Consider the following 13808-nt stretch of genomic DNA (forward strand, 5'->3'; position numbering starts at 1 on the left):
CATGCATTGTAAACGTCAGACTTACATTCATTTTCGTTCCGTCTCGTCTCGTCAACGAAAACTCGAAAGCGTCTCGTCATGTTTTCGTCACCTTAGAGACATTTTTAGCTAGTCATCGTCGCGTTAGCGTCATAAAAAATAGGTGCGTCAACGAAATCATTTCGTTATCGTCATCGTTGACGAAAACAACACTGGTCCCAGATCAACGACCGGTCCAGGATGTCGCGGGACGGAACCCAACACCTTTCCTCTGCGCCATACCCCTGCCAGTCCACAAGGTACTGAAAACCACGGCCACGTCGGCGAACGTCGAGTAACCGTCTGACTGTGTAAGCCGGAGAGCCATCCACAAGACGAGGGGGAGGGAGGGGGCGGGGCGATTAGTGGCCGGATTAAGTTTAGAGGAAAAAAACGGTTTAACCCTGGAAATATGAAAAACAGGGTGAACTCGACTGAGGGTGGGCGGTAGTTTGAGACGAACAGCCACCGGATTAACCACCTTAGTGATGCGGTATGGACCAATGAATCTGGGTGCCAGCTTACGAGAAGGCAGATCCTTGGTGGAAAGCCATACCCGCTGACCACACACGAAGGCTGGAGGAGAGGACCGGCGGTGGTCGGCTGCTGCTTTGACAGTCCTGAAGGACCAGATCATTATTTCTCTGGCTTTCTTCCAGGTGCGGCGGCAGCGCTGTACGAAAGCCAGAGCCGAGGGGACAGCAGCATCGAGTTCTTGGGAAGAGAATAAGGGGGGGCGTAACCGAGAGAACAGAGAGCAGACACACACACACAGCACAAACACCAACCCAGAGTGATCAGAGCGAGGACATGACACCAGTGGCGGAGCCAGAGGGCTATTTGGGGTGGCAATTGCCACCCCAGACGAAGTCCTTGCCACTCCTGTTGCCACCCCGCTGAAAACATACTGTTTGATTTTTACGAACATTTCTCAAATCTCCCAGCGGACGTGAATGCATCCTTAAGGGCGATTTATAGTCGTGCGTAGGTCCTACGGCGTAGCAGCGACGGCGTAGGTTCCGCTTCGGTTTTCATTTATACTTGTGCGTCGCCGTCCGCGTCGACGTGCAAACACACGCGAAACCGCTGGTTGGCAGTAATCACGCGTGTAACCACAGTAGCAGCAGAACTCGTCACAGAAGAAGAAGCTAAGCAAGTTAACCGACAAACGAAGAAGAAATAGCAACTTGTGTATAATTTGAGAAGACCACCAATGGTGGAAGTAAATCAGTGATTTTCAATCTTGTCCTAGGGGACCCACTGCCCTGCACATTTTGCATGTCTCCCTTATCTAACACACCTGATTCAGATCATCAGCTCATTAAGGGAGAGATCCATGAACAGAACTGGGTGTGTCAGTTAAGGGAGACATACAAAATGTGCAGAGCTGTGGGTCCCCTAGGACAAGATTGAAAACCACTGAAGTAAATAAACAGCGACTTATGTTGCAGTTTGAGTTAAATCACTCCTCAACTTGTTTTCACCGTCTCAAACGGAAATACCTATGACGCAGTTTTTTTACCTGACGGGAGGGGTTCTGGTGGACCAATCACAGCGCTTACGGTCCGCGTAGAGCCGACGCGCTGTTAGGAATTTTGTGAGGTGCGCGTCAGGCTACGCAGAGCTACGCACAGGCTACGGATACGGCGTAGGACCTACGCACGACTATAAATTGCCCTATACGCAGCACGCACAAGCGTGCTGTTGCTGCTATCTTTTCATTTTCATTTGCTATCTTTTCGACTTCATGCGGCACGGCAAGAACCGACTGCTGGATGACGTCAAAGTTCCGCGAGAGTGATTTAAAAGCAAACTCCTCCGTATGATTTCGCGAATCGCTCTCGCGGTACTTTGACGTAATCCAGCTAGCGATTCTTGCGGCGCCGCATGACGTCGAAACAAGCCTATTGGTTAAGCTGACACGAGCTCCTTGGTGCTCCAAAACATAACGCGGCAGCACGCACAGGATCGATGAAGAGCGTTTTGCTGGTATGTACGGCTTTTATTGGTATTAAATTAAACGAAGTACTGTTTTAACGGGAAGTAAGGAAGACATTGCACTGTAGTGCTTAGCATTAATACTTCAATGAGCCTTACTAGTCTTGTGAAACTGACTAATACTGTCACGCCTGCGTGAAGATGCTTAAAACAATAAAAAAACATGTCGTTAGCAAATGTTCAGCAACAATCACAGACATAAGGTAGGCTTATTCATATTGGCACGTGTAATGCAGCATATTGAACTTAATAAAACGACCGTGGATATAGTACAAGGATGTAAACAGTACGCTTTTTTTAAACGTCAGTTTGGGTGACTTGGGTCTGAGAGGGTTGGATTATAATTTCACAAAGTCATCTGAAGCCATTCCATAATTTAATGTGAGGGACAGAAGTCTATTTACACCATTACATTAAAGGTAACGGAAACTCGTTCCCTCCTCCCTTAACATAACATGTCTAGACGTCTGTAAGCAATTTTCCTTGTGTTGTCAAATAGGCTAGACCTCAATATACTCAGATTTTGTCGTAGTGTATTATTTTAATATTTGTATTATTAGTAACGGTGTACTTATGGTAAATAATAAAAAGCAAATTGTTCAAAATTTTGGTTTCTTCATGAGGTGTGTAACTATAGGGACAGCGAAATTACCAACTTCTTTCTAAAGAAGCAAAAGTCAGGTGCAGATCAGGGCCAAACAGATCCCAGTTGTTCTATTTTTGCTGTATACTTAATACATATATAATTGTGTACATTTTGGAAAATAAACAACTTTAATTTAATCTATATACATTTTGTGGAAAATGATTTATTTTTAGTGTAAGTAAACACTTTGTACATTGACCCCCCAAAATAATACCTTGACACCCCTTTGCCACCCCTGTTTTAAAAGTCTAGCTCCGCCACTGCATGACACAAACAACCAAGAGTTCTTTATCAAATTCATTTGATATGCAAACACAGATTTTTTTTTGACACTATAACACTATATGTGTCTTATTATTCTAAATGAACGTATTTATTCAATATAAGAATTTGACATGAATTGATGTAACTCTAAAAATTAATTATTAAGTAAATAAAAGATGTGTTATTGTAACTTTAAAAAAAAAAAAACATTTATGAAAGTGTTGCCCTAATTTTTCGCTTGAGCCCCTGCCCTTAAAAAAATATTCTGTATGGTATAGCAATGTGAACATTATTCAAAATATTTTATTTGGTGCTATAGATAGTGAGTGAATGAGTGTGATGACACAAAAATGATGTATTGCCCTCACCTGATCTCGATCTGACAGAACCGTAAGCAGAACTCATCAGAAAGACTGTATCAAACATCTTCTCTAAAGGCACTGGAAATAATGATCAAGAAAAGAAGATTGTAAGATAGTATGAAAAATTTTTCATACTTATAAATGAGAAAAAAACAACTATTTCCTGCTTAAAAGTAGGGATGTGCCGATCTGATCACGTGATCGGAAATCAGCCCCGATCATGTGGTTTCAGACTCGATCGGAATTGGACGTTACCTTCCGATCAGGACTCGGATACATATGCAGGGTTTAAATTGGGCCAGCACACATACTGAAGGTCTCGCTCTGCTCAGTGTACGCGCTGCGCTGGTGCGTATGAACTGAGCGAATAATCAACTGTTTTCATTCATAGGCTTCACACACTCGTGCATGCGGTGCACCCAAAACCGGGTTTTTACCGCTCATTTAAACGACGCGTTGATCGTTTTTGTCACTATGTGCTCAGTTAATCTGCATCAGTAACGTCACGCAGCTCCGTGTCTCACTCAGAACCTCAAGAACGCGCATTCGCGCAGGAGAATCACATTACACATTGTAGAGATGAGCGATAGAGAGAGGTAAGAAGGGTGCAAACCTTGAAAAAACTTAATAGAAGTGTAGAAACAAAGTATTAAAGTATATATAGCCATATCAATCATCTTATTACAATATGTTAACTGGATAACTGGATACAACTTGTTGTATTGTTTAATAAAATAGTGTATTTTGATTATACAAATAAATTACAACCTAACTATAGTGATTGTTTAACTAACTGCTGACCAGCTTAGGGAATCTCTATGGCTAATTTATAAGACATATTGCTGAATCAGTACGTTGTTTTTCTTGTTAATTGAGTCTTTTTGGGTAGCCTATCTTATGCCTAGAATTAGTCAAGGAGGTTGATTCTTATAACTTTCTTTAAAAGTTTGATCAATTGTGCATAATGACATGTGCAACAAATGCATATAGGGTGTCAAAATGTCATTGAAACAGACCAGTGGCTTTGCTGTCATTAGGATTAAACATGTTACCTCTCGAACCCTCCCTCCTAACAGAGCATCCCCACAAAACAAATCCCAATTTAACCCCTGAACATATATAGTATATATTCATTATTTTTTTTTAATACATCAATAGTTATGTACTGGCACAGAGTTAGACTCTTTTGACTCCACACAGAAACAGCAATGTGTGCGGCATGACATAATGAATTATAGAAGAATCGGATCGGGACTCAGTATCGGCAGATACTCAAAATCAAATGACTCGGACTCGAGGGCAAAAAAACCTGATCGGGACATCCCTACTTAGAAGTATTCACAACAGAATAATAAAAAGCATAAATAAAAGGGAAGGTTCTCTGTCAAGAGTTATCTGCACAAACATAAAGGTAAGGTGATAAGATGAATTTTCGGAATGGGTAGAAGTTAGCTAAATCTTTTGAATTTTAATGTCATAACATGGTGAATATGAGAGAGAAAGAAGCTGCATAGTATTGAGGTTGTTTAAAGTTCAATAGGAGCAATTTTCCTGAAAGTTCAAGGATATTTTTATGACTGTTACTGCATTGCTGTTACGAGGTTCATTAGCTTTTCATTATCTTGCTGCGCATGTGCTGCGATTGCAGTTTGTTCTGTGATAATAAAAATGTGTTATAACTTATCACCCTTGACTATTGAGCATTTAAAGATGAGAGGGATATTTGCAGGACCTGACCATTTTTTGACACTATGCCATGAAAATTCAAAGGAGTTAGCTCACAGCTAACCATTGCAACAATACATCTTACCTCATATTTGTGCAGGTAACCTAAGAATGTGTAGCCTTTCTTGAAATTTGCTTTAGCAGTTGATAAATTCATTTGAACATGGCAATAATCAATGTTTAAAAAAATAAAACATGGCAAATCCCTAAGCGACAGGAAAAATACATCGTAGTGGCCAGCAGGAAGTGGGAGGGGTCTATTTATAAAAACATTTAGGGCAGTTTCCTGACAGGGATTAGACTAGTCCTAGACTAAAATAAATGTAAGAGCTGTCCAAACTGAAAACAACTTGCACTGACATATCTTAAAATACACCAGTGCCCTTTGTTTTGCCTCAAAATGCACAAAAGTAATGTTTTTAGAAAGGCATGTTTGTTAAAACTAGTTATATTTCCTAATTAAACTAAGGTCTAGTCCTGGTTTAAGATAATCCCTGCCCGGGAAACCACCCCTTAGACTTTAAAAGCACTGGTGCTTAGCAGTTGGCAAATGTGGAATGACAAACATCTTGTTAATGATTCATTAAATATAGACTGTATTCACTTACTAATGTGTGATCTTGTTCTCTCACCTTCTGCTCTCTTTCTGTCCATTTCAAAACAGCAGCCGTTGTTTTCTGTCACTGTCTCCTCTATCTTCTCCAGCAGATCTTTGATCTGAGTCTCATCACTTCTGTTCTTATTGTTGAGAAGATGATATCTGTTCCCACATTTCTCCACCAGCCACTGGAGATCCTCACCTTCACTCTCAATGTGTTGCTCTATAGTTGTGTCTCCTAGAAAGTCTCCATGAGTGAAGAGCACTATAGTGTGACTCCAGACTCTCTCACCCAGAAGATCAACATAACCCTGTAATACTTTTCTCTCATCCTCTTTAAATCTGTAGTCCACACAAATAACCAGAAGAACAATGTGAGGTCCTGGAGGACACAGAGATACACTGAGTAAAATCTCTTCTTTCAGTAACTCAGTGCTCTTCTCTACAGGTTCATCAATCCACCATCCAGGAGCTTCAATCACAGTGATGTGTCTGTCTGCTACGTCTCTCTGTCTCTTCACACACTGAGCAGATGTCTTCAAGTTAAACTTCTTTCTGTTCAGGATGATGTTTCCTGATGAACTCTTACCAGCACATTTATATCCCATTAACACAATCCTCAGATCTGAGAGCTTCTGAGTTTCACCTGTAACAAATACACAAACACACTTATTCAAAATTATATTGTACTGAAAAGAAGATATAAATACAACACAACCGTAGGTTTAAAATAACAAATTTAACAGAGGATTTTCATTAAGATTAAATCGAAAATCAGATCAAATAGCAACGAAAGAGACTAAATATGAATAAAAACAAAAACAATCATAGATTCATGAGACCAAAAACTGCTGGTTTGATCAACCCCAAACCAATAAAATCTAATTTTTGACCATCAGACACAGATACCTCAGAGCCAGCATCAAATAGAAGTGTCGGAGGAGAGGATGTAGTACGCAGCGTATGCGAACACTGACACTCGGTGGTAGCGCTGTAACTCACATGTACGATTTTTTAAAGCAAATGTTTGAATAGGTGCGCTATCTTTACTAATCAGTGTTGTTTTCACCAACAGTGACAATAACGAAATTATTTTTCGTAAACCTTTTTTTATAACTCTAATGCAACGATGACTAGCTAAAAATGGCTTTAAGGTGACGAAAACATGACAAGACTCTTTCAAACTTTTGTTGACGAGTTGAGACGGAACGAAAATTATTATAAGTCTGACGTTCACAATGCATGTCATCCCCTGAGGGTATATCAGACTCAACATTTTTGTTACGACAGAAGGCACACCGACTAAAACAACGGCAAGCCCTCAGGGATAACCTTAATGCACATTTTAATATTATTAAATACACCACACTTTTTAACCTAAATTAATTTGTTAAAGAATACTTTTTTTTACTAAAATTGACTTAAACTTGACTTAAACTATCAAGTTTATAAGTGACTAAAATGTGACTAAAACTAAAAAGCATTTTCGTCCAAAAGACTAAGGCTTTGTCTACACTCCTCGTCCTCCCTGACTTTGCACAGTGTCTGCGCAATAAGGCTTACTGGAGAGAACGCATATTTGCGGGAGGCCCCGCAGCCAGCTGTGTGCAAGTGGATCCACGCTGAGTGTTCCCCGGTCAATGAATAGAACAGGCGACAATGGGTTGTCTCTGGAGATGCAAACAGATCTATCTGCGCTCTGCCGAAAAGTTTCCAAATAAGCTCAACCGACTGATGTTGGAGTCGCCACTTGTCGGAGCACGCTGCTCGTGAGAGCGCGTCTGCCGCTGTGTTCAGCAACCCCGAGATGTGAATGGCATGAAGAGACCTCAGATTCTTCTGACTCCAAACGAGGAGATGACGGGCGAGATGAGACAGGTGATGAGAGTGTAGACCGTCTTGGCGATTGATATACACTACAGCCGCAGTGTTGTCACAGTGTGCGCACTAATACATCTTTGCCTCGAATCTCGTTGATGAAACGGACGAGTGCAAGATATAAAAGTCCACAGCTCGAGACAATTTATGCCCGCTGTACGTGGCTTCCCACCCCACGGTAGAGGCATCTGTGCATACAATGACATACCTGGAGACCTGTCTCAGTGGCACCCCCACCCTGAGAAACGCTGGGACTGACCACGGAGTGAAAGTGAGATGGGACTTGGTCGCGAAGCCAACGCTGAAGCGGTCTCATATGGAGCAGCCCGAGTGGTGTCACAGCTGCAGCTGCTGTCATATGCCCCAGAAGCCTCTGAATCTGTTTCAGAGGGACTGCAACCCTGCCTTTGGGGCAAGCCAGAATAGACTGAACACGTGCTTCTGTGAGACGTGCTGTTAAATCGACCGAATCCAGTTCCATACCGAGAAAAGAGATCCTCTGCACGGGGCAAAGTTTACTCTTTTCCCAGTTGACCTGAAGACCGAGACGGGCGAGGTGTTTAAGTACACAATCTATGTGTGTACACAGCATCTAACGAAACTGAGCTATTATGAGCCAATCATCTAGATACGCCAAAATGCGAACACCGCTCTCTCTCAGGGGCTTCAGTGCGCCTTCCGCAACTTTTGTGAATACACGGGGAGAGAGAGAGCCCGAACGGTAAGACTTCGTACTGATATGCCCTCCTCTCGAACGCAAAGCGGAGAAACGGCCTGTGTCTGGGGAGTAGATAAAAGTGTGCATCCTCCAGGTCGATGGCTGCAAAACAATCCTGTGGGCGGATGCATTGAAATATGCACCTCTGCGTTAACATTTTGAACGGCATTCTGTGAAGTGCTCGATTCAGTACGCGCAGATCTAGGATCAGACGCAACACGCCGCTTTTCTTGGGTACAATGAAGTAAGGGCTGTAAAGCCCGGACTTCATCTCGGCTGGAGGGGCCGGCTCAATCGCGTCCTTCGCCAATAGGACAGCAATCTCTGCACGCTGTATGTGTGCATCGGCAGCCTTCACCGTGGTGAAGCGAATGCCTAAATATTTGGGAGGTAGCCGGGCAAACTGAATGCATAACCGAGACGGATCGATGCGTAAAAGCCAACGCGTTGGGCTGGGAAGCTCTTCCCAGGCCCCCAGATACAGAGCGAGGGGAAATTAACGGCACGATAGGTGTTCCCCGCGGCGAGCGGAGTCGGGGGAACTCAAAGACGCCTGCGCTTTGGCCGCATTGTGAGACGTTGTGTGTAATGAAACACTCACTCGACCCTGCTGATGGATGGCTGAGCAAAGGGGGTCTTTTGTAGATGTCCCGGGACGCTCGCCACATCCGCTGGCGAACAAGGAAGAGGAGAACGTAGGGTTTTGAGCCCGTCTGACACTCCTACATGCCTCCGGACCTGGAGAAGGAAGAGGAATTCGCTCTTAAGGTTTAGTGGGTGCCGACTGAAGCCGGCGGAACAGAACAAAACGAAACCAAGGATTCCCCATTCGGCCCGCCTCCGGGGGGAGGAGTGGTGCTTTCACCAACTCTTGAAGGCCGATCCCCTCCATCTCCAGGTCGCCTGACTCAGGGCCGCTGGGTTTCGTTTTCCACCTCTGTAGCGGGCTGAGTGGGCAGGGAGACCTGCTTACGACAGGTTCCTCAGAGCTGCCGGGATGGAGGAACAAAAAAGGCCATAGCAGGACGCCCTCAACGAGAAGCAGACCAAGTTACTGACGTAACGGAGGGGGCAGCTAGGCTCTGATGTGGCACGATGCCTCAGTCTGCTCTAGGGCGGCCGAGAATTGTTGGACGCTCTCAGCCGCGTCGCCGAAATGGCTGGTCTAAAATGGAGCATTAGGATACGATTCTTGATGACCTACTTAAGGCCCGCAAGACACAACCAGAGATGGTGTTCCAGGACCACCTAGGACAGGCATAGCATGTCCGACAACATGTGCGGAGAACCTAAGTCGCTCGTAGTGCCAGGTCAGTGCCTTTGCCAGACCAACTCGAACACGCAGTGTTCTACAAAGAGCAGAGAGTGTAGCTTCTCGTGAGCAGATTACTGCCAGCTTTCGAAGTGAAAAGCTGATGATATTGCACCTGCCTCTCGTTTAAATCATGAGCGGCGGGGCGGCGCCAGCAGATGCAAATATATGCATGCCAAGTTCATTGGCATGTTAGTAGTTCTTGAAGTAGATTGGTCCTGCGAGGCGTGTTCCCAATTCGTCAGTCACAACGTGACGTCGTAGTGACCAATGGAAAAGGGAACTTCCGTACACAGTGAGGGGGTAAAAGCGTCATCTGTATCAAAACGTTATGATCGACCCAAAGCTGTCAGCGCGGACTGACGTCGGTAATCTATATTTTTCGTTCACACATAGCACTTACCGGTAAATTACTAGTAATCTTACAACCTCTCTTACTGGTAAATGGGCAGAACTGATTTACCGGAAAGGGTTCTGTTCACAAATGAATGGCGGAAGAAAGTAGTTCCTCACAAAAGAGGGTTTTAAAAACACTATGTTCTTGTTTTCTAGTTTTCATTTTTCATTTAACTTGTGCCGTCGATCTATTGTAAAAAGCAATATCGCTCTCGGAGACATGTGATATAGCTCTATATCATCACAGCTGTGATTGCCTCCTATACTCGACCTGCGGCCTCGTGCCTCTGGCCTAATCACAGCCTTGATGATATAGACCTATATCACACTCCTCCTACTCAAGCAAATATTGCTTAATTATATAATGGAAAGGTATGGTTCTTGATGCTGATGTCAATAATTGTGTTGTATCCTTTTTATAGCACATTTGTTTTAGTGAATTTCTTTGAGATTAATACACATCTTAAATACCTTAAGTACCTAAAATAAGATTAAACTGAAAGCTGTGTCTTGTCATTTATTTACTCTAAATCTAATAATATAAAAAAAATTACAACATTTTGTGACATTATAATCTGTCTATATGGGATTAATTACTACAAACATAAACCACAAAAATATAAAAACATGAAGAGTTGGTGAACCATGGTCATGTGTTGTTGTGGCACTAATACAAAAAAAAAAACTGAAAAAATCATGCAGTTTGAACTTTATCTTACTGTTGTTAAACATTTCAAAATGTTTCCAGTAGATCGTATTTCAGACAATGTTAGGGATTCTTGTGTTTGGATCACCATCATATATGTCATGACATAGATAATGAATCCATTCTGATTAAATGACTTTAAATAAAAATGTTTCTTTACTTAAAACAAAATGTATACAATTAAAATTATTACATTTATTATACTGTCTATGACCTTTACAAGAGATTTTCTATTTTTTTTTTTTTTTTTGACTCACCCATCTGTGATCTGACCATCTCTCTCTGTTTCTTCATCCTCTTCATTCGTTCTTCTGCTCTCTCTTCCTCTGCTCTCCTTCTCTCTTCTATCTCCTGTAAAATCTTTCTGTCCAATTCAAAACAGCAGCCATTGTTTTCTGTCACTGTCTCCTCTATCTTCTCCAGCAGATCTTTGATCTGAGTCTCATCACTTCTGTTGTTATTGTTGAGAATATGATATCTGTTCCCACATTTCTCCACCAGCCACTGGAGATCCTCACCTTCACTCTCAATGTGTTTCTCTATAGTTGTGTCTCCTAGAAAGTCTCCACGAGTGAAGAGCACTATAGTGTGACTCCAGACTCTCTCACTGAGAAGATCAACATAACCCTCAAATACTTTTCTCTCATCCTCTTTAAATCTTCTGTCCACACGTATAACCAGAAGAACAATGTGAGGTCCTGGAGGACACAGAGACACACTGAGTAAAATCTCTTCTTTCAGTAACTCAGTGCTCAGCTCTACAGGTTCATTTCTCCACCATCCAGGAGCTTCAATCACAGTGATGTGTCTGTCTGCTACTTCTCTCTGTTTCTTCACACACTGAGCAGATCTCTTCAAGTCAAACTCCTCTCTGTTCAGGATGATGTTTCCTAATGAACTCTTACCAGCACATTTATACCCCATTAACACAATCCTCAGATCTGAGAGCTTCTGAGTTTCACCTGTAACAAAACACACTTATATGAAAAAGGTATGAGCATATATTTTGAAGTGAAATTAATATAACATTTAAAGCTACACACATGTTAAATACAAGACTGATCTGCTTCGCTTCAGGGTCGTGATCACCCTGTTGGGGTTTATTTTTTGAGAACAACCAAATGGATGTACATTTTCCCACATTTATTTGGCTATATGCCATGAAAGAAAATAATTGGACATAAATACTGGTTGAAAATGTAAAAGAAGAAACTTTTATCATTTGTAACAAATTTAAACCTGTTACACCGCACTAACAGATGTGCATTATAACTGATTCATTTACTGTACATGTAATTCAGATAGGTTAATACTTAAAACAATTTTATTACATTGTTTTATTGTTTGCTATTTTATGAAGTCTTTATGTTTTTGATTAATAGGCCCAACTATCTCTGTATCTTCCATTCATTCAATATGCATTTTGAAAGGAATGGACAGGAAAAACAGATAATGAAAACAGGACTGGGTAAAAACATTTTCCAATTTTGAACAATATTAAATTTAACAAAACAATATTGATTCAGAAAATCCATAAATCATATCGTAATGTGCATTAGGGCCTTGCAAGGGACTGTTTTACGAATCCTGCTCCCCTTTGAATTTCTGACCATAACCACCCACAACAGGGGCAGATCTAACTTGGGTGATCCAAAAACTGTACTTGTAAAAACAAACAAACCGACACTATGTCCTAAAGCTTCTCAAAACATTGAACTAAACAATACATTTACCAAAAATGAACAATTAAATTTGTAATTTTAAATGTATTCTTAGCCCCCCTCCCTTCAAATACTTAGCCACGCCCCTGATTCAAGCATGCGAGCGGCGTTCGCATCGAGTCTAGCTCACACACACAGCGAGTCTGCTGCGGTGAGGCAGTGGCCCTGCAACTCCCGGCTGGAGTGACCGAGTCCAGTGAGTTTCCCCAGGTGTAGTTTAAACACACGTTTAACTTAAAGTTAAATTTTGTAACGAATGTACGTAGGATAATGTATGCTAAAGGAAAGAACATAAACAGTGCTGTATGACGTGGATATTATGAATCTACTATCTATTTACTAAAAAGCAAAACTTCACACGTGTATCGCCATAATATACGCGCGACTTTGTCGTCGTCAGACACAATTAAATGTGCGCAACCTCCAGAAATAGGCTACTGTATAGACCCTTTTACTTTTTGTACACAATGATGACGTGGCAGCGTATGTGCACACATCTTGGCAACAGAAGTATGGCAAGAATCAGCAGTGAAACAGCACAGACAAAGTTATTTTAAAAAGTTGACTTTAGAAACTTTTTCAACTCAGCTACCAAATCTGTGTACTATAGTGGAGTGGATAGAAGATGTTAGCAGATGGCCAAATATAAAGTGGCCAGATACACATATACGTATTTTAGTATATTATATTATTGCAACCAAACGCAACAACCAGACATTTTGATGCTGGGAAATTGTTTTAATAAACTTTCTGAGTTGCTAACATGTTAAAACCAATGAGGAATAACACCACTTCTGTTCCGTTGCCAAAATGCGCGAGCAGGCTATTTGATCACGTGCGTTGTAAAAGTATCTATAAGGGGCGATTCACTTTTTACCATCTTAGGAGATTCTCTGAGTTTAGTTAAGTTTAATATGCATACTTAGCCTGGGTTTCTCCATGCTGCCTTGCGCGCAAATTTATTTACGCTGCAAGTCTAGCATGGAAACTATGGACCAATTTTGCCCCTGAAATAGGGAACCAATCACAGAACGGGGAGGAGCAGCAAGACGATGAAGACGTCTGTCACAGGCCGGAGAAGCGGACCGCCCCTGTCGCGGGTCACGCTCCTCCTAGTTCCACCCCGAGGAGGTCCCAAAACACCCCAATGACCAGACAGACAGAGTATTAAAATTGAACAACTTTTATTAAATATAAAAAATGTAGTAGGGGGATTTAAATATAAAAAAAGAACATCCCAGTCCTCGGGCCTTCGTAGCAGGGGGGGGGCATTTGGATCCTCTTTGGATCCGATTGTAAGCGGAGATAAGAGGTTACACAGGTAACTGCAACTTTAACTTTCTTCTCAGGTTTGGAGCTGTAAGCAAGGGTTTACACAGGTGACTGCAAATTCAACTTTCTTTCCAGGCTTGGCGCTGCAAGCAGAAGTAAGGGTTTACACAGGTAACTACAACTTGAACTTTCCA

General features: G+C 42.1%; 1 protein-coding gene across 1 annotated transcript in view; it reads right to left on the bottom strand.

Annotated features, from left to right (window-relative positions):
* Positions 1-202: 202 nt before the first annotated feature.
* Positions 203-13808, bottom strand: part of LOC135787783 (GTPase IMAP family member 8-like) — a 50318-nt gene continuing 36712 nt past the window's right edge. The window contains exons 3-6 of the mRNA XM_073813407.1: positions 10879-11583; positions 5646-6257; positions 3295-3366; positions 203-732 (exon numbers count right to left, since the gene is read on the bottom strand). Coding sequence (XP_073669508.1) covers positions 203-732; positions 3295-3366; positions 5646-6257; positions 10879-11583 — 1919 coding nt within the window. The remainder of the gene's footprint in view (positions 733-3294; positions 3367-5645; positions 6258-10878; positions 11584-13808) is intronic.

The sequence above is a fragment of the Paramisgurnus dabryanus genome, chromosome 23 (genome assembly GCF_030506205.2).
Source record: "Paramisgurnus dabryanus chromosome 23, PD_genome_1.1, whole genome shotgun sequence".
Classification (NCBI taxonomy): Eukaryota; Metazoa; Chordata; class Actinopteri; order Cypriniformes; family Cobitidae; genus Paramisgurnus; species Paramisgurnus dabryanus.